The sequence below is a fragment of the Quercus suber genome, unplaced genomic scaffold (assembly GCF_002906115.3).
Source record: "Quercus suber isolate HL8 unplaced genomic scaffold, Cork oak 2.0 scaffold_326, whole genome shotgun sequence".
NCBI classification, from domain to species: domain Eukaryota; kingdom Viridiplantae; phylum Streptophyta; class Magnoliopsida; order Fagales; family Fagaceae; genus Quercus; species Quercus suber.
The window spans coordinates 677,738-698,494 of NW_027069779.1; the positions used below are offsets into that span (position 1 = coordinate 677,738).

A 20,757-nucleotide genomic window follows, 5' to 3' on the forward strand; every position below is an offset into this window, starting at 1 on the left:
GCTTTTGCGTCATTTCGGAATACGTCAAGCACTCCTACCATATCGCGCCACATCAGTATCTGGCTCGCTTGAGGTCCGCGATTACTGCGGTTAGTTACAGCCGTTGGATCATTGTACTTTTGACTCTTATAAAATTTTGTCTATTTCACTTAATGTTCTACTAATCACAATTTTTTATGTATTTGTTTAAATTTTTTTTTTAAATAATCAAAATTTAAAATAAAAAAAAAAATTAAACACATAAGGTGAAACATAAATTAGAATACAAAGAGTGGCATTGAGGATTTGTATTCTATAAAAGAATATAATTCTCCTCTAACATTTTTTTATGTTTCACTAATCAAAACTTATCATGTATTTGTTCCACTTTATAATTATGGGCACATCTTTTTCTTTTTTTTTAGTTCATCAAAAAGAAGTTATATGTATAAAGGGATTGAATTGTTTATTATAAAAATAAATATGCTAAAATTAAATCACGTTATGAAAAAATGAACTTTAATGGAAGAAAAGATAATAAAGTTTTCATAAATATTTTGTGTAGAATTGAAAAAAGAAATTGATTATTTACATGCCAAATCTTGCCCAATTGTTTCCTACATTCTTAGAAGTTTTGTGTGATTCTAGAAGTGTGTGTGTATATATATATATATATATATAAAGACCTTTTACAATAATCTTGTGAAAAAAAAATGCCAAAAGCATAGTGAAATTAGAAAAGAAAAGAGTGTTAAGACAATCTTGTAATTCAATTGACATTTCTTAGTATATTTAACCAAAAAAAAAAAAAATCCAAGGTTCAAATTGTTGTTAAGACAATATTGTTGTTATTATTAGATTATTAAAAAGAAAAGAAAAAAACTATTATTAAAAAAAAATTGAATTGGTGATATCATAGAGAGAGAGAGAGAGAGAGAGAGAGATTTGTATACTAAAAAATTGGATTTTGTCCATCTTGATTTTTTTTTTTTTTTTTTTTGAGGAAAATATTCTTCCCACTGTTTAGGGTAGTTCACAATCCCACTTTTATATTTGGAAAATGAGCAAATACCCTTATCCTAGTTTTTGCTCATTTTCCCTCTTCATAAAGGAAATTGGTTTGTTTCAAAAATAAAAGGGTATTATGAACTACCCAAACATAGAGGAAGAAAATCATTTTTACCACTTTTTTTTCCGCTACTTGCCAAAACAATCAACTCCATTTCAAACAAAGGAGAATAATCCATTGCTATATGGTTTATACAATTCCCACAATTTGTGCATAAATAACATTTTTTGAGTTCATTACTGTAGCTGATGTTCCAAAATACTGGGGAAAAAAAAAAAAAAAAACTACTTGATTGAAACCAAGAGTCCATGAGGCTCAGTTCCAATAGATAAGGATAACCTTATAGAATTTTTAATTAAACTAACAAGGTTTATAAGACATTCAGCATAAATACAATCACAAGATCTACCTAGGTGCTCAGCCAACACAAGCACGCACATTGGATGGTCACTACAAAGCAACAAAGCACATATTGATGATACATATCCACAACATCTTTCTCACTTTTGTTTTCAGCTCAAGCACAGTACAGATTTCAACATGAATATACACCAAGCCTATATGGTTTCAACTTTCAAATGCAGTACGTTGGCACACTGGCAGGTCTATAGATAAACGTTCTGACAGCATGAGAATAACCTGATGGGTGATTATAGCTGAACTTGATTCCTGTGCTGCCATCCCCAAGATGTGTACAGTGTTCATGGAAACTGCTGATGGGCCGTGCAAGGCATGCATCCCAGCGGTCACTCTCAGGCATTGTCTCTGCTACTGTGTATATCCCCTTTGCATTTGTGAATGCCTGATAATTTAAGACTTCACCTGACTTTGTGATGCAAAGAACAGCTACCTCAGCACCTGCAATAAAAACCACAGAATTATACACCAAATTCAATACAAAGGCAAGCTACACTGAAGGTTAATCAACTTGAATCCTGAAATTGCATCCTAAATGGCAAAATTGGAGTATTTAAATTCACTGTAGCTTTGATCTTGGTTTCAAAGGATTAATTTCATTCACACTACTTTCAACTCTTAGCCTTTGAGGGCACAATCGGATGCAAGGATTAAACCACTATAACATAAAACTGTTTTTATCATTCAAAAATTATGATAACAAGTCAATACAATTGCTTCTTAAAATCCTATCAGCCTTGGAAATGATACAGAACAAACAAATTACTATAATTCAAAACCCATGTGAAAGAAATGAAACAACATACAGTGAGAGAGAGAATTTTGGATCAGGTTGTTACACGTCTTTCCAGGCTTGGAACAATAATTAAATTTCATATCAAATTGAGAATTTTGACATTTTACGTTGCTAAAATTTGCACAATATCATTTTCCTACAATTCAAAAAATTTGCATTGGTAGCTAGTTGAGTTTTATTTTTTATTTTTTTTATTTTTATAAGTAGTTAATTTACAAAATGAAATACCTATAGGCTTCTTCTTTGATGCAGAAATCAATATAAATAATTAGAACGTTCATTGTAGATAGCATTGTGATTGTTGCTACTTTTAAAAAAAAAAAAAAACTATCTGGGTTACCCATGCACCCTGGAGTTATCAATTCAGTATGTATGATAACTATTAGTCACAGAAACTCAACCTTGAAACTCTTTGTAGCCATCCTTTAGAATTCATCTTTTTTTTTTTTTAATGATGTGAAACCTCACCAAGGTAGGGCCCTTTGGACCCACCCCTGAGGAGTAAACCATGGATACACAACCCCACCCATTAGAATCGTGTATAGGGGAACTCTTAGTGAGGATTGAACCCAGGCTGTTTGATCTACAGCTCATAGCCTTCAATTACTTGGCTACACCCTGACGGGTATCTTTTAGAATTTGTCTTAAGTAGGTAAGAATGCGTGGCTATTCCTAGAACCGATCTTTAATCAACCTTCATATTGAAACTGCATCATAACACAGCATAGCAGCTATTCACAGAATATGCTAAATACACAAAATGATACACGTATCCCCATCAGCAAGAGGATTAGGCATTCTTTTCCTTACTAAATAATTCAACAGAATGATTTTGACATGAGAAGAAAACAAGATTTTAGCAGACAAACAACACTAAATTGGCCAATAAATGGCCCAATTATATCGTTTTTAAATCAATTCCACATAAAATTTCAGCTAGAGAAATAACTGAAACAATATCAACTAAAATTTGACATTTACAAGTTGAGGGGCGTTCTAACTTATATCTTTCAATGCTGATCAGACCAAAATTCAAATTACTGACAAAAAGCCGAAATAAAAACCTCAAACCAGTGTCTCTATCTACGACAAGGAAAGAACCATTTCTCAATTGATTGTATCACCCAAATATGCGTTGTGATGCATACAAAATACAAATCACAGACATAGCAAGAAAGAAAAAGCCTTACCCTTCAAAACCAGTTTAAGTTTTTTTAAATTCCAAGCACAATCTAAATCAATTTAACCTAATTACAGTAGTCAACAAGCTCCCTAACAAACCAATTTGCCAAAATAATCAATTTTTAGCATAACCCAGATCATCATTCCCAACCCATCAAAAATCACAACCCAAAAACCAAAACCCAGTTCAGAAATTAGACTAAGCAACGTATAATCATAGAGAAAGTGGCCATATAAGATAGATAGATAGATAGAGAGAGAGTTTTGTGTGAGTGTTACCTTCAAGAGCATGATCCTCAGGACCAATAGAGGAATCGCTACAGACATCACAAAAGACTCTGCCATGGATTTCACCAGTCCAAGCTCTCACACCAGGCTCAAACAAGAGCACGATGAAAAGAAACAGACCCACCACCAGTTTATACTTCTTCTTCTGAGCTTCCATGGCTATGTCCAGTTTCAAAAGGTAGACACTGTTTTTTGACGACATTTTTATATGCAGACGTTACTGTTTGGCCTAAGGTCATTCTTCTCTACGGTTATTCCTGTCCAGTTCGACTAGGCTTGTTTGGCTAGTTTGTGTCGGACCTGTCGGTCTCGGCTGTGGTAAAATGAGAATTAAAGTGGGAAGTGTCGCTTCAAGAATTTCCATATCCAAACAAGTCCTATGATCTTTTCTTCTTGTCCAATTTTCATTTTTACAACTTTAAAATTTTTAAACGAAATTAGACCAACCTTTTCACATGGAAATGATAGTAAATAAGTTATGTAGAAATGACAATCATTCCTTAAATTTTATGATATACATAATCAACATGACTTTTGTTATGCACCTTGTTAGTTTCTCTTTGTTTATTAATAAATTTATTATTTATTGTCATATCAATTTATCCTTAAGTCACAAAAAGTTTATTACAAAGCATGGAGGGTTCCTTCTAATTATTATTTAATTTGTTGGGCTATATACTTTTGTTATAATAATAGATATTTGATATTCTATTATACAAATTAGTATGTTTAATTCTCTTGTGTTTTTGTTTCTATAAAAAATATTAGTATGTTTTAAAATATGATAACTAAAATAAAGCAAATTTTCTTTAATGAGTTTTAATTATATATAAACTTTAGATACTATAATTAAAAACAATAAAAATAATTTTGTTTTGAACAAAAAGGAAGGAAATTTTTATTATGTCTTAATCATTGTTGGTAAAGATATTGATGTATTATTTCATCTTTAGCACAAATTTGGCTGGGCGAAAAAAAAAATTATTTAGAGTTGCCAGCTTAGATAAAGTTGTTTGTTTTTGTGTACAAAAACAAATCTAATCACATTTAAAATCTTCAAAATAAATCTTACAAGTAGTATTGTATTTGTATCATCCATCCAAATATCCTATAGGAGCGAATGACTCAAGTCCCTCATCTCTTATTCACTTTTTTGATCCTTCAAACATTGGTTTTTGGATAAATTGGTGCTATTACAAACATGTCCAAATAATATTTTTAAATAGTGATATGTTTACAATATTTTTATAACACTTTCACAACAAATCATAGGTGGTAAATTGTTATTGGTTCTAATTTGAATTCATAAATTAAATTACTTTTTTATCCACCCGTAATAGCTAATAACAACTTGCCATTTATGATTTATTGTGAAAATATTGTGGATATAACATTTCTCTACATGAAATGATTATTCCCTATTATCTCTCTTGGGCAAAAAAGATTGATCCGTATATATCATTGTGGTGGGCCTTTTTACAACTGCGGGCTGGGCTGCCTCTTACTACGCTAAGGCCCAAAGGTTCTAGGTAGGAGAGTCAAGACCGACTTGGCTACAACATACCCCAAACCGGCTTGTGCGCAAACTAAGGCCCCTTTGCTAAAACTTTGGTGACATCCCCACAGTAAAGGAAACTGTTACAAAAGGGTTATGACAAACAAATATAATATAACAATAATAAAAGGAAGTATGCTTATTGTCAACCGAAAAGTAAAAAGTATTGAATGAAATAGAAGATAAAGCAATGCAACAATATAAATGCAATATAAATAAGATGATAATAATAAGAGAGAAATAACATCAATGCTTAATCAATAAAACGAAAAAGAAATGGTTAGTCTGCCACGCTTGATTGTCTTACGGAGTTAAGTCCAAAAAGGAAACCACTTCTTCAATGTGGGTAACCTCACAAAGAGATCCTACCATAGAAATTACTCACTTTGAAAGAATGGGTCTAAATGACTTACGTTCAAATTCCTTAATCCTTAATAGAGGGTAGGCTTTTAGAGAGAGAGAATGGATTAGTCTATTGGTGCATGCCTGCTATCACACTCTTGCCTACTCTCTTTTGTTTCTTTGTAACTCCTTTTTTTCCTCTAAGTTTTCTTCTCCCTTTTCTCTCTTTTTCTTATTCCCTTATGGGGTTGTTATTTTCACTCTTGCTTTTCTCTCCTCTTGTTCTGTTCTTCCTTTTTTTTTTTTCTTTTTTTTTCTTTTTGGTACATGGTAGATGACCCTTTTATACTACCTGCCATGAAGGGTTTTTACTGTTTTACCCCTTAATTGTTTTTGTCTGGGTGTGAGTGTCCTTCCAGACTACCCATTACTCTGTTAGCTGCTCAGCCACCACCATTTACCTGTGCTGGCCGTGCCACACATGTTGGGGGTTTATACCCTAAAATCTAATTTATTGGCATGTCATAAATAATTAAATTGTTTAATTATCTGAGACTATCTATAAATAAACTAATGAGACGTTGTCTTAGTCCATGAGATGCGTAGTATGTGATTTAGTCACAGAAAATATAAATCACAAGTTCTTTGTAAACTCAAAATTTTAGTTCGTAGTTGGTGACGATAACATATCAACTAAGATGATTTGTCTTAATCATGAAAGTGAAGACTTCTAGTTGATATGTTTAAAGGGTTAAAACATATTGAATTGGACTGCTGTGAAATTTATTACTCTCCTAACGACTGTCAAATGAATAATAAATCTCACGACTTCTATTTACATTAACTCTAAATCATGAGAGAATAATGAACCTGATCATAAGGTGTAGGTTACTTTGATATATCAAGAGTGAAATCTAAAGTCACGATCAAAACTTCAGTATGTTGGGCAATCGCATTTAATGTTGATGGAACATATATTCTCAAGATGAAATTCATAATCTCTTAACGGAGATATAAAATATTCCCTTGAGATAAGTTTAATGGGTTTGGTTTTCAAAGTGTTGGGCCCAACCACTTTAGTAAAGAGTTACTAAATTATATATTTATGAAATTAAATTTCATAAATATATGATGAATAACTTAAAGTGTTGGGCCCGATCACTTTAATAAAGAGTTACTAAAGTATATATTTATGAAATTATATTTCATAAATATATGATAAATAACTTAAAGGATTAAACTAGATATTCAAGGATTAAGATACAGTTTTCTTCAAAGTGGCAGTCAACATTTATGATTTTGTCTTACTACGAATATTTTAATGAAGGGGTTGCATGTATAATAAAGTCTTGGGACATAATTTATTAATAAGGCATAGAGTGCAATTATATTCATATAGTGGTATTGAATATAATTAATGGTAACTTTAAACTTGTTAAAAGTTGACAAAAAAGCCCAAGGTCGATTGGAGCTAGAGTTTTATTTGTTTCCTTTTGGTTTCACTTCAAGTCACATACTAAAGTCCAATTGGAATGGCCTAAAAGGCTAGCCCAATTAGATTATCAGTAAAATATAATGAGAAAAACATACAGAATTATAAAAGTGAATTCAAAATTAGAGTTTTCATAATTAATGAAATGATGTGCATGTGAGTGTAAGCCACTCTCTTATTCTCCCTTAAAAATTGATTAAGAGGCCACACTTCTTGGGCATTAAGTGGAATTGGAGTGAAGATTAAAAGTGCTCCCAAGTACTTCTAATCTTTTGTTTTGAATTTCACCATGCCAATGTAAGCTTTCTTATTCTTAAATTCTGAAACTTACATAATATATGTTATCAATTACGAATGAAGTAGATGCATTAATTTTCTATTGCGTATGTTTTGTATGCAATACAAACATGTATTTTTCCAACACCACATCCCATTACCAGACAAAGAGTCTTATTTTGTTTGCTTATTCACCATGGTATTCTCATCTGGATAAGGGTGGACATTCTCTCTCACTATCCCTCATGGCATGCATCTAATGATTCCAACTCATCTTTCCCTTTTTTGGTTGGTATGTCATCCCAACAGGACATTTTTCCTAAAAAAGTTTGAGCGAGAACCCCTGAATAGGCTCTCCCCTTCTCCCCACCACCAGACCATATCCTCTCTTACCTCTAACCCATGGTTCACCACTTCCTGTATTGACTGGGTACAGGTTGGTGGTGCGTAAACCTTGTGCGTACTCCACTTCCATGTGTGTTCATGGCTCGTTTGCTGCTCATGCGTTTGTCATGTCTTGAAGGCTTGTTTGTACATTCTACTGCTCTTTCTTGACCTTTTGTGGCGTGAATGTTTCCCTGAACCTTTGTTCTTTATGTCTTACTTCCTTCTTAGGCTGAGCCTTGCTTGATTGTAGCTTATTCCTTCTCTAATCCATCATTTGCCCATTTCATAGGTCTACTAGCACTTCTCTGTGCTATTGTATGACCCGTGCTTGTTGGGTTTCTTTTGGGCTTGCTGTATACTTTCCCTTTGCTTAATTCCCGTGGCACAATATTACCATCGGATTAGTATTCATACTATTTTGGGCTTCCTTGACCCATTCCATTGCTTTTGGGCTTCCTTGGCCCATCTCATCCTTTTGGGCATCCTCGGCCCATTTCCTTTCCTTAGGCATCCTTGGCCCGTTTCCTTTTCTTGGGCATCCTCAGCCCATTTTACTCCCATGGGCTTTTGTTAAGTCTTTTGGGCTTCCCTGACTTAAATTACCATATCCTTTACTTTTGGAGTTTATAGGCTTTCCATCAACCTCTTACTCACTTACACTATGTTTGGATGGGTGGATTTTAAGGAGGATGGAAAAATTTGGATAGAAAATGAGAGAAAATGGTGTGGGAGGAGTTCTATGGGTAAATGACAAAATTGCCCTTGCACTAATCTCGTCCTATTGCCTTTTTTTCTTTCTTTTTTTCTTCTGCCTGCTTTCCTGGGCGTTTGCTCCTGGACGTTAGTTGCCTTCCTTTGCCTTTTTTTTTTTTTTTTTTTTTTTTTAAAAAAAAAAATCCTTTTTTCTTTTGATTTTCTGGGCTGTTCATGTAGTGTTTTTTTTTTTTTTTTTTTAATAATTAGACATGATTTCTTTTCCTGGACATAATTTTTATTGTTTAATAAATTTGGGTGATTGTTTTTTTTTTAATTGCTTGTCATTTTATTTTATTTTAATTGTGCATCATTTTTTAACAAGGGTATATAAGTAAATTTATATAAACTCACTTTTTCTACCCCTCTACTTTTTCACTCCCAACCAAACAAAAAGGCGGAAAATTAAAATCTTTTCTATCCTCCCACTTTTCCACCCCTCCAACCAAATACACCCTTAATTCATTACTTCGGGCCTCTTTGGCCCATTCTTACTTGCTTTCTATTTTATATAATGCCCATGGGTTTACTACTTCTTGTCTTTGGGTTTCGTAGGCTCGCTTGCTTTCTTTGAGTCCCATTTATTATTTTCTGGACTTATGATCTATTATTCCTGTCATTCGGGCTTAATAGTTTTCTTCTCACTTAAGTAACTCTTTTCATCTCGTATTGTTAGGATTTTTCCTGCTATTGGCCTTTCTGCAAAAGTGGGCATCAACAATCATATATATAAAAGAGAGTTAAAGTTAATGAATATCTTAAGAGAATTGGTTTATGAAATATTTATAGAGAATTTTTAAGGGAAAAGAAAAAAAAATGATTATTTTGACAGTTTTTTTTTTATATTTTCTATAAAAGTTGTATCAAAATTTTTCTAAAATAGTTAATTAACAAATAACCTAAGAACATTCGTTAACTAACCCATAAAAAGAAAAGAAAAAAAAAAAAAAACTCAAACAAATACATTTTCACATATCCTCATGTAAATCTTTAGATGAAATATAAATTGCATAAATATTTTCATAATTTGGAAAAAAAAAATATCCAAACCTATTACCAGATTTAAGATAAAATAAAACACGTGATTTTTTTAAACTAAAATCCTTAATTAGATATGTTTAACTAGAACCAAAAATGGTGAAAAAATCTCTTTAACAATAACATTGTAATATCCGTATTGAAGTTTAATTAAACTTAATCTGAGGGACTACTAATGAAATACCCTCTTCTTGTCCCTTATATATATTCCAAGCAAACCCTAATTTCCAGTGCAGTGAATGCACATTGCTTGCTTAACAAATCCCAGAGAAAAACCGGCTTCTTACTGTTCATATGACTGAAAGGTGAAAATTTTCCACTATTCAATGGGTTTTCTAGCTCACTTCGAGTACACATTTCTATCTTTTGTTGTTTATTTAAGTATTATGTTTAGCATTTTGTTTGGATGCCGAGAAAATTTGGGAGAGAAATTTAAGAAAGGAAATGAAAATTGAAATTATCAAAGTTTGAATCTTTTCATTGTTTTGTACCTTCTGGCATTATTTGAGTTTGTGCATTTCATTTTTGCGATTAACCCGTGACCTGGTGGGTCCCCTTTAATTTTCTTTTCTTTTTTCGGTAGACAAACTGAAGTTTAGAATTCTATACCAATATTTTTTTTAGTAATGTATTGTAATCGACGTGACTTAGTTGGGTTTGTGGGGTTTTGCAATTCAGTCTAGCTCAGTGACTACATTTTGTTGATATTTGAGGGATTTGAGTTTTTAATAGTGCTGGTTCTGTAATTTCTAACTGCAATTTCAAGCTGGTTCTGTGTGTTTGGTTTCTGGCCTCTAGTATTTCAATTTTTGGGGTTTTGTTGATTTTTTGAATTCATGGAATTTGTGGTGTCATGCTTGTGCCTGCACTTTGATCTCTGTTTTTGAGCTCTGATTGAGAATTTTTGTTTGCATCCCAATGAAGAGTTATATAAAAATTAAAAGTAGTGGACTGAATTTCTATTGATGAGCAATGGATTCTGAGGGGTGTTCTAATATAGCTTTGCAAATTAAAAGTAGTGATAATATTAGGTTTTTGTCTGTCATTACAAGCTTTGTGGGTAGAAAAAAAATTTGCATGTGAACTTGTTCTATCAATTATTTGTGAAATTCATTTATTAATTACTATGTGATATACCTTGCGAAGTACTAAATTCCATCCCTGTGAGGATTTTGTTCAATTAAAAAGTAGTGGACTGATCTTAATTGATGAACAACTCAACTCTGAGGGATGTGCTTGGTATTATCCAATGCAACTGTGTTTGTAAAATTATAAGATAAGTTCCTTTTTTGTAAAAATAATTGTATAGGCAGGGAGCCATTTGATGGCCTTGCTTGAACTCCATTATATGGATTGTTTTGAATTCATTCAAACAGAAAAAGTAACATAGAGTTTTGAGATGAAATTATTATTTTTTTATTTTACTTTTTTGTTTGTTATTTACTTTGCATATTGCACATGCAGAATCCATCCACCTTTCATAAAGGAGCTAAATGAAACCAAAGTTTCATGTTCTGTTTTGAATTGATTGTTTACCCATTGACTAGCCTATTGCATATGTGTGAGTATGTATATGTGTGCATGCGCATCTTTGTGGTCTATGTTTGGACGCATTAAAACTTTTTATGTGCATCCCAATGAAGAATGATTCAAATTAAAAGTAGTGGACAGAAATCTATTGATGAGTAATGAATTCTGAGGGATGTGTTTGGTCATTTTATTTTTGTATAATTCTACGTTTATATGTTTTGTAAGAAAGAAGCTACTTTGCTTGTGAACTTATACTCTTGAATAATTCGTGAAGTTCATTGGTTTGTTTCTTTATTTTATTCATACGTGATTTTCCTTCCCTATGGGGATTGGTGTGAAACTATAAATTAGTAGACTGGTCTCCTTCGATGAAAATCCGATTCTTTTTTATTGGTAATTTCACATGGACCCACTGGTTCTTGAACCCATGGCCCATATCCACCCCCTTGATCTTATTAGGGAGGAGGTTCCATAGAGTTAGAGCTAATTGGCTATGAAGTATGAACAATCTAATTCTTAGGGATTTGCTTTGGTATTATAGTGTTAGTAATTTGTTTATCCGTTTATCTTGAAACTGACTTTGAAAAAAAATTGAAGGTATTTTTTTTCACTAGGCTGGTTGTTGAGTAGTGAGCCAATATGTCTTGCTTGAAGGACTAACTAAATTTATAAATAGTTTATTGGTGCTCTGTGAGTATTTTGAATAATATCACCAGGATGCTACAATGAGTTTATTAGTGCTCTGTGAGTATTTTGAATAATAGTTTATTAATGCTGTTACTTTTCAGTGCTAGTTATTATACCCTCTATAAAATGCTATATGCTGAGCTTCATGAAGACCAGGAAAAGGGCTGACTGTACTCATTGTCATGTGATGTTGAAGGGGGTCTCCCTTGGTGCAAGGGGTCTGTATATCACGCAGTTTGGCTTTTTTTCTCTGTGTTTTCTTATATGACTGTCACTTCATAACACAAACACAGAGAATCTAAAATGGCAGCTCTTCACAACTTGGATGTTCAGGCCCAATGACCTGGAATTACCATTTGCCACTTTGCCTCATTGTGGATCAAAGAGGCTATCCTGGATCAGCCACTGATATATGGTTATTTGTAAAGCTATGGCTACCGTACGATAACACCCAAAGAAAAAGAAGAGGAAGAACACACTGACATGTTATCTTAGGTAGATCATTGGAGGTAGGCTTCTCAGTTGGGCTGCAAGGATGCATAGCAAATTAGTAATGTTTCTTCTGGTGATACTTACGGTAGACATGATCAGAAGATGAGCTGGTGGCTGGAAAGTCATTGGTGGTGGAGGGTGTTACTAGCATGCTGCAGCACAACTATTTTTGTTTAGGTATTATGGTAATTGCATCTTAAATACTTGCTCTTGGATAGATTCTAGTTTATGATAGTATTTTGGTTTATCAATCTACAGCCATCATAATTTGTTGGGGTAATGCAATTGTGTAAATTGCCTAAGGAATGAGAAGGTCTTAAGTAATCTGAAAGATGAAAATCTGTGTAAAATGCTTTTGCTTGGTCAGCAATGTAAGGCCAAGGCATGTACGACATGTAAACAAAAGTATCTTTCTGGATGAGAATTATCTTAAATGTACCAGATAATAAAGATGTCCCTTGCTTAAAATTGTGGAATGTAACTTGGACACAGCAGAATTTTTAATTCTTTCATAGAGAGTGGATGGCCTAATTTCAATTCATGCAATCATTCCAAGAAGCATATCAATCTTAAAGCACCATTTGTCCTTGTAGCAGTGTCTAGGTGAGTTTAGGATACTAGGCTGTGTATGATGTATAGAATGTAAGGCTGCGATTGCTTAAAGAGGCTGAGCTTAAACGACATATGGAATTTTACAGTCAAAATGAACGTGTTCCACCTATACAAAAGATTATGTCAGGTGTCCCAAAGGCCGTGGTTGTTCTTTCAACCGCTTATTGTGTGAGATAAAAATAAAAATCTTGCCAACCAATAAAATAGAGGCACTTCTCTCTCTCTCTCTCTCTCTCTCTCTCTCTCTCTCTTGCTGTGTGTTTAAAATCATCATTGTACACTATTTTGGTGATTTTCTTACTGTTACAGGAATGACAAAAATTTGTGAAGAGGATGGTACAAACCCGGTGTGCTATATCTTCTTACAATTGTAGATCTTATGAGCAGAATCTTGACATGAGAGGAATGCGCAGAATAAAACTAACCTGTTTTACTGTGAAAGCTGAAAAGTATTACCTATACTCTTTGGGTCAGATAAGAATGAAGTTAACTGCAATAGTCCAACTGCAGAGAGGAATCAATCAAATTCTCAGAAGTCAGGCCAAGATGATGGTGTCATTCCCAATGTGTTTGAAATTTCCAGTTGAGATGAGAGGCTTGATGATCTTCCAATTTTAGAAATTTTCAAATTTTGGAATGCTGTTGCGAAAGGAACAAGTACTTCTGAAGATTATGTGTGCAATCAATTCAAAAGGTTGTCACTCCCACTACAAGTGCTGCCTCTGGATATAGTTGAAAAAGAAAACTCTCATCTGTAAGAGATTGTAAAAAATAGGCCATCCCATCTGTTAGTGTGGGTGCAAAGAATTGGAAGGAAGGGCTCATATTTTGGCCAATGACCAGTATGTAGCTGCCAATGGAGTCCAGAGTGAGGCCAGTGCCTGGGAATGATCCATTAGACACTGCTGGGCTGAGCAAGGGGATTCAAAAACAAAAAGGATAAGCTGATGGTGGAGCTAAAGAAAGGAAGGAACAAAAGGCTGGAGCTCCAGTCTTTCAATAACCCTATGGACGTTGATGACTATATGCAGACTATAGGAAGCAAGAGCCAGAATCTTGGGCTAGAAGAGAGGATTCAGAAGCTGGAGAAATTGTTGGGGTTAAAAACAGATGAATACAGAGATGCAGGAAAAAACCAAAGACAAGAGATCCAGTGGCTTGTGATATAATATAGTATTCTTCTTATTTTTATTTTTTTTGTTAGCTCCTTCCAGTTCATGTTGTGAATCTTCTGTTTATCTGAGCTTGTTGGTGCAATGGGAACTTCTGTTTGTAAAGTTGGAATTTCAGTGCTAATGTTATGATGCTAGTGCTAGATGGTTTGGAATAAAGAACTTGTTCTGCATCATCGAGCACTATCATGAGCAACTGTTATTGAAGCACTAGATGTTAAAAGTATGTTTAACTTTTCAAATGGGTTTAACTGTGAAGTCTAACTGGAGTATAAAATGGTTAGGCACAAGGCTCTGTACGTGATTGCTAATCTAAAGGCCCTTTAATTGGGATGTGGTGCCACTCTGCAGAAGTGACAAAAGAAATACTGAAGGTAATAAAAGCACTCACTCTGAAATGTAATTACAACTTCCAGGACAGACAATGGTGACTGGTGAGAAGAAATATTGGCAACCATAAAAGAGTTGGCAGATATATCATCCATTCAATTAAGTAGCTTTCAGTATGTTTCTCCCCAACACTGATGTTGCTAATGTTTACTGCAAATACCATTCACCTAATCACCTTTGCATCATTTTCTACTAGTTATATATATTATGAACTGTGCATATGACAAAATAATAAGTAAAAAAAGATAGTTTACCCCACTCAAAAAATCAAAGGCAAATGTCATTGTCAAAGAAATTCTAGCTATATCAAACCCATTTACAAGTGAGCACACAGCTAAATACATGTTACACTTGGAACCACTAAAATGACAACTACAATCAAACTAAAACATTGTTGCTAAACATGACTCTATTGCTTATCATCTGTTCAAGAGGTTCATAAGCTCGATGCACTTAAATGGCACATGGTTAGAACATTACAATTTACAATGACAAAAGCAGCTATGCAGAGGAGAATCAGCCTCCGATGTCCTGGTTGATTGACTAATGAGCATGTATCTTGTCGGATTGATACCTGAAAATCCTTTGAGATGTTGATTTTGACGGTTTAAGCCTAAAATTACCACAATAGCAATATGAATAATAAAAAAATGATTTCGTGTAGACAATGCAACAATGAAAATGGTCTATAATATGCAGAAAGGGAAATGCAAGCTTACAAACTATGATTCGCAGCAGGTAAAGCTTGTGGGCTACCTATCACAATGAACAAAATAACAATGAATAAAACAACTGTTAAACTTTGTTTTATGGCTAAATGTTACATTAACTACTTGTACTATTTCCTTCTATCTAAAATTTTCTGTGTAGCAACAAAAGGATAAAAGAAAAGAAAAGGTTTTTATCGCAAGTCTGAAGTTTTGGTAATACTGTAAATATAAAATTCTAATAGCTTAAAGTGGTATACCTATAATTTCTTGCATGAGGTGAGGGCGTTTTGGTTCTCAACTCTTAAATTCCCATTGGAAAAATTCCAATAACTTTGAATCACCAGGCTTGTAGGTTTTGTAGTTTTCCCCTTGAATCCTATACCAAAATCGGACAAAGGGAACATGCTTGACTTTCCAAAAATCAAAGCCTTCATCTGGTTGCATTCTAAGCACAAATTCCCTCAACATATCAAGAAAATCTAGAGTTTTTAGGCTTTTCAGATGGTGAATGCCAATGGGTACCTCCTTCAGATGTGGAGAGGGTCCAATCCGAAACTTTTCAAGAAAAAACAAGGCACCTTCATCTATTATCAACCTATTCAATCCTCCCAGACTTGAAAGCCTTAGAAACCTGAGTTTTTGGAAGCCAAAACATGTTTGGAGCCATTCTTGTTCATTTTCTGAAGTGTAAAAATTAAGGAGAATTTGTGAGGCTTTAATTAGTGTTGCAAAATGAAGAAAAAGAAACTGCAATGAGCAACTAGTGTGTGTGAGAGCAAACAAAACAAGGGTATTTTCTTTAGTCATGAGACATACACAATTGAATATAAATTTTGGAGTTTTCTCTATGTAGAGGAATTTTGGGTGCTACCACCACGAGGAGTTGTATTCAAAGTGAGTGGAAATATCAAGTGAGTTCACATGAATTCCTAGATTGAAATATTGTTGCATTTGGAATGGATCTCAAGTTAGATATATAGACTTGAAATGAGATATTGAAATTAATTTTATAATTTTGGATTTATTTGAAGATTGTACCGCGGTTTTTTCTTTGGAAAAAGAGTTTTTCACAGCAATTTATGTATTTTTGTGTGTGATTGATATTATGGCTTGGTGATCTTGATATTAACATTTTTTGGAGATTGATTAAAATTGTTAAATGATATTCTTAAATTTATGGTAGATAGAAGACTAGATTAGGATACAACAAAATACTTGGGAAGAGGAGAAGGCGTCTAGGTTTGTAGAATTGGAGTAGTGAATGTAAAAGCTAAAAACTCTGCATGATATTTAATATTTTCAACAGCTAAAAAAAGAAAAAGAAAAAATATTAACAGCCAGTTAACCACAGCTTGCCAGTTGCCAAGGACGAACATATGGGAGGCGAAGAGTTTAGAATGGGAACCGCTCTCACAGCATATGTAGTTGTTTTATGCTGTTTTTCTAATGTACTGTTTTTGTTTATTGTATTTTTATTTACTACTCAGCTCTCTTCCCCTACCCCTCCTCCTAGTTGCTCAATAATGGCAACAGAACAGTCCTATTCCATTTGTGAAGCAAGAGAAGAGGAAATGGTTTCCACAAAAGATGGGAATATTACAAGGAGAATTGGTAGGTTCCTCAAACCATTTGTTAGATATTCCTACCAAGGTGTTAAGGTTCCAAATGTTCCCTTACTATCTGAAATTTTCTCTAACAACAATAGCCAATCATGGCATTCAAAAGTTCATTTCAAAGGGTGGAAGCAGCCCCAAAAAAGATGGGATGAGTGGATGGACAAATTAGCTGGAAAATATGGTTACAAATGGAATCAAGCTGGCATATGTGATGCTATCATGAGTTCTCGTTATGAAACACAATGTAGCCACGATTTGGTTCTTGGGTTAGTGGAGTTCTGGTGTCCAGAAACTAATACTTTTGTATTCCCGTGGGGAGAAGGAACAGTAACCCTCGAAGATGTTATGATTCTTGGTGGGTTTCCAGTACTCGGAGAGCTAGTAACTAGTCCTCTTTCAGAGGAGTTGGTGAGAGTAGAGGAAGAGATGAAGAAAATAAGGAAGGAATTTTCCAAAAGCAAGTCTAAAAAGGCTAACTATGGTGCTTGGATCAAGCACTTCATGGAGAATGAGAATGAGCTTGAACATGTAGCATTTCTTTCTCTGTGGCTGTCAAGGTATGTTTTTCCTTCACTTCCTGATGACGTTGTTGGGAGTCATGTATTTCCTATAGCCGCTCATTTGTCTAGATGGACTAAAATTGCGCTGGCCCCTGCAGTGCTTGCAAGTCTTTATCAGAACTTGAGGTTGTTGAAAGAAAATGCAATGGCCTCTTTAAGGCCAATCACAGTTATGGGATTGTTTCAAATAGTGCAACTATGGGCTATTGAGCGATTCCCTAGTTTAAGAGCAAAGAGTCTTAAGCCACTTCAGCCTGGTGAACCCAGGGTAGCTCGATTGCATAAAGTAAAATCAACTATCAGTCTCGCAAGCATTAGGTGGTGTATACTCAAGTCTGCAGAAGATTTTGAGTGGCGTCCTTATGCTGCTGATTTGGAAAATTGGTGCCATTTGTCTTACTATAAAGAAAATGGAGAGTCGGTGATTTGTAATTCAAGTTTAGATGAGGATTTACGGTCATTTCTTCAATGCTTGTGTGCCTCTGAGCTTGTTGGTTTAGATTGCACCGAAAAGTATATGCCACACCGGGTGGCAATGCAGTTTGGAATGGATCAACACCTTCCTGGTGAATTTTCTGATGACAACTTTGCAGAGGAAAATGTCCACTTCTTTATTCCGCCAAGATCATTTGAACCTTCTGTTTCAGCAGCGTACTTCGCTTGGTGGAAGGAATGTGTAGTGGCTCGCAAAGATGCAATCAAGGAAATCCTAAAGCAAGACAGAAGTACGGATGACACAAAAATATCATTGTCAATTGAAGCAGAGCAGAATAAGGCTTCCCATGCTTTAGATGAATCGAAGAGTCCCAAGAACTACAGTAAGGAGTCACCACAAACTTCCAAAACATCTACAAGGAAAAAGAGCAACGCCTCTTGCGCTTCTATGTTTAATTCTGGCATTGCAAAACCAAAGCATGAACAAAGTGAGGATGATATGCTGTTTAGTTCGAAGTTTTCTCAATCCGGTGTCACAAATAGAATACTGAAATCTGAAATATTGCAATCGTTTGGGTCAGAGAAGAATGAAGTTAACTACAATATCCCAACTGCAGACGGTAACCAAGCAACTTCTCAGAAGTCAGCCCAAGAGAGTCATGCTACTGTCAGTACCAATACGTTTGAAATTTCCAGTGATGATGATAGTCTTGATAATCTTCCAATTTCAGAAATTTTCAAACTTCGTAACACTGTTGCAAAAAGAACTAGTACTTCTGAAGATTATTCTTACAATCAATCAAAAAGTGTTGTCAGACCTACTCCAAGTTCTGCCTCCGGAAATAATAGAAAAAGAAAATTTCCATCAGTTAGTGTCGGTGCCAAGGAAGTTGAGAGTAGGGCTCATATGTTTGCTAGTAACCAGAATGCAGCTACAAATGGATTCCAGAGTGAGGGCAATGACTCTAAGAATGACCTATTAGATACTGAAGAAAAAGGATTAGCCAAAGGTGGTGCTGAAGAAAGCAAGGGAAAAAAGGCAGGAGGGTCTTTAGATAACCCCATAGATGTTGATGACTATATACAGACTATAGGAAGAGAGAGCCAGAATTCTAGGCTAGAAGAGAGGATTCAGAAACTGGAGAAATTGTTGGGGTTAAAGCCATAATGAATACAAAGATGCAGGAAAAAAAAAAACCAAAAGAGACACAATCAGGTGCTCATATGATATCATGTATTCATCTTATGTTGCTGTTTTGTTAGCATATTCTGTTCGTGTTGTGAATCTTTTGTTTGTCTGAGCTTGTTGGTGCAACTGGAACTTTTGAATGTAAGATTGGCAATTCAATTCTCAAAGGTATCATATGCTAGTGCTAGATGGTTTGAAATAAAAGAATTCATTCTGCGTCATTGAACTCTGTCACAAGCAATAGGTGTTGAAGTATTAGATGTTAAAATTTGTTATTATTTTTCAAAGGGAGTCATAAACTGATTTAAGTGTACTTTTCAAATGGGGTTAAATAACTGTAAGTCTTCAACTATGACATTGATTTGCATACTTAGGCTCAAGGCTCTATACATGACTGCTGGTCTTAAGCCCTTTGCTTGGCATGCGGTCTCATCTCTTTGCAAAAGTGAAAAGTGACAAAAGAACTAGTGAAGCTAATAGAAACTCTCATTCTGAAATGTGACTCCAAAATCCAGGACAGACAAGGGTGAAAGATGAAAAATAAGCAACTACGGAGGGAGCAAACTGATCGTCCATTATAATGGGGATTACAAGAGGAGTGAAGAGAACGGTTGATGCCTAAGAGAATGACCCATTGGATCTTTAGCATCAATGCAATAAGACTCAAGACTATTAGAGCACTTGCATCAATCAATGTAAAATTTTGGCCAACCAACCCAAAAAATCACTCACATATATTTGTTTAAAATTATGCATATCTTGTCCATAGCTGCTGTCAGGGAGAGACGCCTCTTACATGTGCCTTATAAGCCTTTGGCCGAAGACACATGTGAGGCATAGCCAAAGTGGACAATACCTACTAATTAGGAGCCGAGACAAGAAACCCTCCCATAGCTGCAATATCCATGTAAATTTACATAATTATTGTTCATTTTTTGTTTATGGATCATGTTAACGGGTGCTCTTTGAGCAGTGGTTAACAATCTATTTTAGAAAATTTTTGACATAACTTTTATGAAAAATAAAAAAGTTGTGAAAACATTAATTGCTTGTTTTTTTTCTTTTCTCATAATTTTTTTTTAAAAAAAAATTGTTTGTTATCCGTTACCCTAAGAATATCCTTTAACATTTTCCTTTATTTATTTCTCAATTCACTTTTTCCGTTGATGTGTGTATGAGTGTGTGACTGATGTGGATGTTTTAAAAAAGTAGTTATGTAAATAAAGAATAAATATTTTTATTGAAATAGCTTTTAAAATAAATAATCTAATATGAGTGTTTTTAAAAAGTGATTATATAAAATAGAAAAAGTATTAATATAAACATGAATTTTTGTACATGCTTATACGTATTCTTTTGAACTATTTGAAACACAAAATTTGTTACTATTTTGTTGTTTATGTGATGATAAGCAGTTGTTTTATTTTGTAGAAGTAATGTAGTGGCACTTTTGGAAAAGTACGAGCATTCTCATCAGCTCTCTAAAAAAAATGTCATTTTAACACACCAAAAACATACTTTATCATTTTAGCATATCATTTTACAACATGCCATTTATCAAATGTTCTATTCTTCAATTTTATAAATTAAAATAATATTTACTATGCATTAAAATAATATATTAATTACTCCCTATCATCCTCATCCCCATCCCCATTGTCAACAACAACAACAGCGGCACAACCACCACTACCGCAACAACGGCCACCAACAACCACTGCCGCAACAACACCAACAGCCACCACCGGCACAAACCCACATCCACCAATGCCACCTCAAAAAAAAAAAAA

General features: G+C 34.3%; 2 protein-coding genes, 1 long non-coding RNA gene and 3 other non-coding genes across 6 annotated transcripts; 5 read left to right on the forward strand and 1 right to left on the reverse strand.

Annotated features, from left to right (window-relative positions):
- Positions 1–1,377: 1,377 nt before the first annotated feature.
- Positions 1,378–3,948, reverse strand: LOC111996566 (uncharacterized). Its single transcript, XM_024028552.2, has 2 exons — positions 3,723–3,948; positions 1,378–1,906 (listed from the first exon to the last, which is right to left on the reverse strand). Exons 1-2 carry the CDS (start codon positions 3,931–3,933, stop codon positions 1,623–1,625), a joined length of 495 nt encoding a protein of 164 aa, XP_023884320.1. The 5' UTR covers positions 3,934–3,948; the 3' UTR covers positions 1,378–1,622.
- Positions 3,949–9,748: 5,800 nt separating this feature from the next.
- Positions 9,749–14,309, forward strand: LOC136071574 (uncharacterized). Its single transcript, XR_010632872.1, has 2 exons — positions 9,749–9,879; positions 11,893–14,309. It is a non-coding gene; the product is annotated as an uncharacterized LOC136071574 (long non-coding RNA).
- On the forward strand, positions 10,486–10,563 carry LOC111996600 (small nucleolar RNA R21). Its single transcript, XR_002881268.1, has one exon. It is a non-coding gene; the product is annotated as a small nucleolar RNA R21 (small nucleolar RNA).
- On the forward strand, positions 10,731–10,807 carry LOC111996601 (small nucleolar RNA R21). The gene has a single exon (XR_002881269.1). It is a non-coding gene; the product is annotated as a small nucleolar RNA R21 (small nucleolar RNA).
- Positions 11,205–11,279, forward strand: LOC111996599 (small nucleolar RNA R21). The gene has a single exon (XR_002881267.1). It is a non-coding gene; the product is annotated as a small nucleolar RNA R21 (small nucleolar RNA).
- Positions 14,310–16,690: 2,381 nt separating the features above from the next.
- Positions 16,691–18,946, forward strand: LOC111996571 (uncharacterized). The gene has a single exon (XM_024028556.1). It carries the CDS (start codon positions 16,691–16,693, stop codon positions 18,944–18,946), a length of 2,256 nt encoding a protein of 751 aa, XP_023884324.1.
- The last annotated feature ends 1,811 nt before the right edge of the window (positions 18,947–20,757 follow it).

Bases quoted from the DNA above. Each gene is read 5' to 3' on its own strand.
- LOC111996566 (XM_024028552.2), bottom strand. From the start codon at position 3,933: ATGTCGTCAAAAAACAGTGTCTACCTTTTGAAACTGGACATAGCCATG. The intron at 1,907-3,722 runs GTAACACTCACA...TTTTTATTGCAG, and splicing joins TGAGGATCATGCTCTTGAAG to GTGCTGAGGTAGCTGTTCTT.
- LOC111996571 (XM_024028556.1), top strand. From the start codon at position 16,691: ATGGCAACAGAACAGTCCTATTCCATTTGTGAAGCAAGAGAAGAGGAA.